Source organism: Carassius auratus, chromosome 3 (genome assembly GCF_003368295.1).
Source record: "Carassius auratus strain Wakin chromosome 3, ASM336829v1, whole genome shotgun sequence".
NCBI classification, from domain to species: domain Eukaryota; kingdom Metazoa; phylum Chordata; class Actinopteri; order Cypriniformes; family Cyprinidae; genus Carassius; species Carassius auratus.
The window spans coordinates 29626410-29630465 of record NC_039245.1 but is presented as its reverse complement, the minus strand read 5'-3'; the positions used below and the strand labels follow the sequence as shown (position 1 = coordinate 29630465).

The window sequence follows — 4056 nt, the reverse complement described above, 5'->3', positions numbered from 1 at the left end:
AATAATAATAATAATAATAAAACAGTAATATACTGCAAGTGTATACTTTAAAAAGAAAATCCATGTTGTTTTATTTGTAACAGGGGAACTTACAAGATGGTCATCAACTGGTAAATCATTTTAGAGGACAAGTATGCAGTGTATGGGATAATGTGATGGCTTCAAGTTGGGAAGGGTACATTTGTAATAGGTCAGGGGTGGGTGGGGGTTGGTTTGTTTTGTTTTGTCCCTCAAAACGTATGTGCACCAGCTCTAATGTGGTAAAAAATAATAATTCTAAATTAGGTTGACTTATGTATATCCGCTACTGTCACACTTCAAAAAATATACTTAAACATGGCAGCTGTAAACGCAATATAAATTTTTATTAAAAACGGAAAGGTGCTTGATCACATCATCAGAGAAAAAAAAAAGGCATGGGGGTTTCCCTTCAACACGTAGACTAAAAAACAAAAAAAAAGCTTTTTAAGCTGTTGGAGGTGTTGAGTTCCATAAAGCATCTCACTTTCTGTTCTTCACTGCATTCAGACTGGAGGTGCCCGATAGAAGCGGTTTACAAAAACTGTATTAAAATTGGCTGAATGTGTTCCCACTCTGTCATCCAAGTGTTCAATGGCCAGCTGTGCAGCAGCACCTGAAGCCCCGCCCATGACACCACCCACAGCCCCTCCCACCACCATTCCTGCTGGTCCTTCCACAGAGCACACGATCATTCCCATGGCGGCTCCAGCCACAAACCCCAGTCCCAATCCCACAGCCAGTGAAGTCCTGAGCCAGCTATTCTGCAGCTCGGCTTCGGCCCTGATTTCTGCCCCCACCCTCGCATTGACAGTATCCATCTGCCAGCATAGCTCATCCCCCTGAAACTGCTCCTCCAGTTCCCGGCACGTCCGCTCGGTCTCAGACCGTCTCTTCTTGCGTAGCTTTCTCTCCTCATTTCTGACACTTTCCTCTGCCCTCTTGTAAGATCTGTTAACATAATGGTGTCCGCCCATAGTCTGCAGCATCCGCTCGATCTTATGTAGGAGCTCCCGGCTCCCGCTGCGGTTCCTCCAGTTCTTACTGAAGACGTGATAGCGGCAGTTGCATTGCTCCACAAGTTCCCTTAGATGCCAGTCGGTTCTCATGACCTTATCATTAAGCGCTCTGCCTCTCAGATGTCCGTCGTAAACCAAGAGGATCATTGTGTAATTCAAGACATTCTCTCCAAATTTATCCTTAACCAGCTTGGGAGTCTTCATATCGTTGGGGCAGATCTTCTCCAGGTCGAATGTGATGAGTATGGCATGAGGTCCAGGAGTCGACAAGCACATTGATTTTTTCAGCTCTTTCCTCATCTTGGACTTTGACATGCCTTTGTCATACAGGTTCGGTCCGTTGACTACTGCGACCCGTCTTCCTACTATCTCGCCCACGTTTTTCTGGCTGCTCGCAATGCTACAGACTTCCTCAGAGAACTCCTCTCTTCCCAAAATGAAGTTGGTGAGAAGGAACTGAGATGGCCCACTGCTCCCGATAACCAATATCCTTAGTTCCACATCACCAAAGTCTATTAGGAATGAAACACAGGGTACATGTAAATGGAATCGTTGACCCAAAATTTAATGTCCCAAATTATTCACTGAAAATCTTCCCCCATGTCATAACTGTAAAATGTAATTTGCATTTGTTCTGGCTTCATGCTATTGGCCACAATGGTACACAACACACCAGTTCAAATATGTAGAATGGAGAATGATATTTGAGAGCTGCAATTGAAGGGAAGATTTTCTAAGATTTTCCAGTGCTTTTATGGTATTTTCGTGTCCTACCCAAAGCTCTTGGAGGTGTGGAGTAGCTTGAAACATCTCCATGTTTGTTCCAAGGAAAAAAAATAATAATACAGTTTTGGAACAAAATAAGGGTGAGTAAATAATGTCATTTTTTTTTTTTTGCAAACTATCCCTTTAAATTATTAAGTAGCCTATCTATACAGTGATATTAGCTGATAGAGCTGACAAGTTAAATATTTTATAATAATATATATATATTTTTTAATTTGATTAGACTTGTCTGTATTGCATGTTATTTACAATCTGATGAAAAACACATATAGTTTAAATGTATATTAAATCATTTTTGACCCACTTATGCAGGGCTTCATGCAGCTTTATAAAATTTCATAATTACCTTTATTATGACATACAATTTTTTTGTTTGTTAAGAATAAACTCACAAGCACAAGCATAAACCAACAAACATACTTTAATATTATTTCTATGTATTTAAATATATTTGTAATGATGTGAATTTGCAATTTAGCACGCTTAAAATATATTAACTTGAAATATAATATTGAATAACACTACAGTTATAATATAATCAAGCACTTTACCTTTGCTTTAATATGTTAGTCAACACATCAAAATAAGTGTAATTCTTTAAAGCACGACAAAAGAATATTATACCAAATGAAAACAAATTATTTAAAAATTTTATTTGTCATAATTACAAGGTGCACTTTTTAAAAGTCATGAAAGTGAACTTTCCTTAAGCCTTTTCTGCAAATCCAGTGTTTTAAAAATACACTTTTAAGATTTGAAGTACATTCAATACCATTAAGCACACTTCTTTTATGTTGTAGATAAATAACTTACCTTCTCTTTTAGGCATGTTTTAAAGGCTGCTTTGTTGTGTTGTTGTTGGTAGTTTATTGTTGTTCTTAATGTGAAGAGCTTTCTTCTCAATATTAAAAGTAATAGTTACATTAGTTTTCTCATCTCATTCTCATCCCTGCCGATAACGGACGAGCTCTAACACTGGATGGAATATGCCCCGGAGACATTGGGGATTGAGTTTATTTATGCATTTGCCAGAGCACAACGAACACATGGCTTCGATTTTAACTACATCTTTTATGGAATATGAATCTCAGTTTTAACTGATAAAATGCCTTTTGCTTATATATTATTTTCTGGTTACCTGATATTCAAACAACAGACAGAATATAATAGTAATAATATTGTTTTATAGGATATGATTGTATTGGTATTTAAATGCATTTCTATTATAAACACTTTTAGTCCTTTTTATGAGCAAGGATAATGTTTGACACCAGTGCCAAAAGACATATACAGTATCTGATAATAAACATGAACACAAACAAAAGACTAAAAGGACAGGACAAGTAATTTTTATTTATTTATTTAGTTTCCATTGCTTTATTAATATATTTCATTCATTAGGTGCATGCTTGAGAAGAAACTGAAAGCCAGATGAAAACCCCATCAAGCACTGGTATAAGTCTCATGAACTCTCCATTATAGTTTTCTTGTATTTAAAGCTGCCTGACAGGAAACAATGCTTCTTTAATAAGCATTTTTTGTTTATCAACAAATGTTTTATTTTAAACCAGTTTTAACTTCACATGCATTCACTACAAATTGTCTGCTTTTATTATTTCTAAGTGTGATTCTAGTCTGTAAATCAGCTATTTAGGCTTGTACCTTTAACAAATATGTAATATTCTGTACAATAGAGTAAGTTATTCAAATGTTTTTACCTGCCAGTATATATATATATATATATATATATATATATATATATATATATATATATATATATATATATATATATATAATTATTATTATTATTTTTTTTTTTTTTCAATTCACATTGGTGGTAAGTCATAAAATATAAGATGAATGACAAACCTTCGAGTCACACATACCCCAATATTATAATATTTAAAAGGAAAAGACACCATTAAATGTCACAGATAGGACTACAGAGCAGATTGAATCTACAGCCCAACATAACCTTTACAAACCTACAGAAGGTCTGGGCCCAGTTACACAAGAAGGACAGTTCACCCCAAAATGTAAATTCTCTCATCACTTACACTCATTTCATTCCAAACCTGTATGACTTTCTTTCTTAACTGGAACACATACAATTTATAGAAATGTCTCAGTGTTTTATTATTATTATTATTATTATTATTCAATAATTTAATGATTAATAATAATCAGTTTTTAATCATTGTAACTAAATATTTTTTCCAGTAAATGTCAATGG

At 35.0% G+C, this 4056-nt stretch overlaps 1 protein-coding gene across 1 annotated transcript; it reads right to left on the bottom strand.

Moving 5' to 3' along the window:
• Positions 1-217: 217 nt before the first annotated feature.
• LOC113054581 (GTPase IMAP family member 4) lies at positions 218-2652 on the bottom strand. Its single transcript, XM_026220227.1, has 2 exons — positions 2637-2652; positions 218-1549 (listed from the first exon to the last, which is right to left on the bottom strand). The coding sequence occupies exons 1-2, from the start codon at positions 2650-2652 to the stop codon at positions 525-527; spliced, it is 1041 nt and encodes a 346-aa protein (XP_026076012.1). The 3' UTR covers positions 218-524.
• Positions 2653-4056: the final 1404 nt, after the last annotated feature.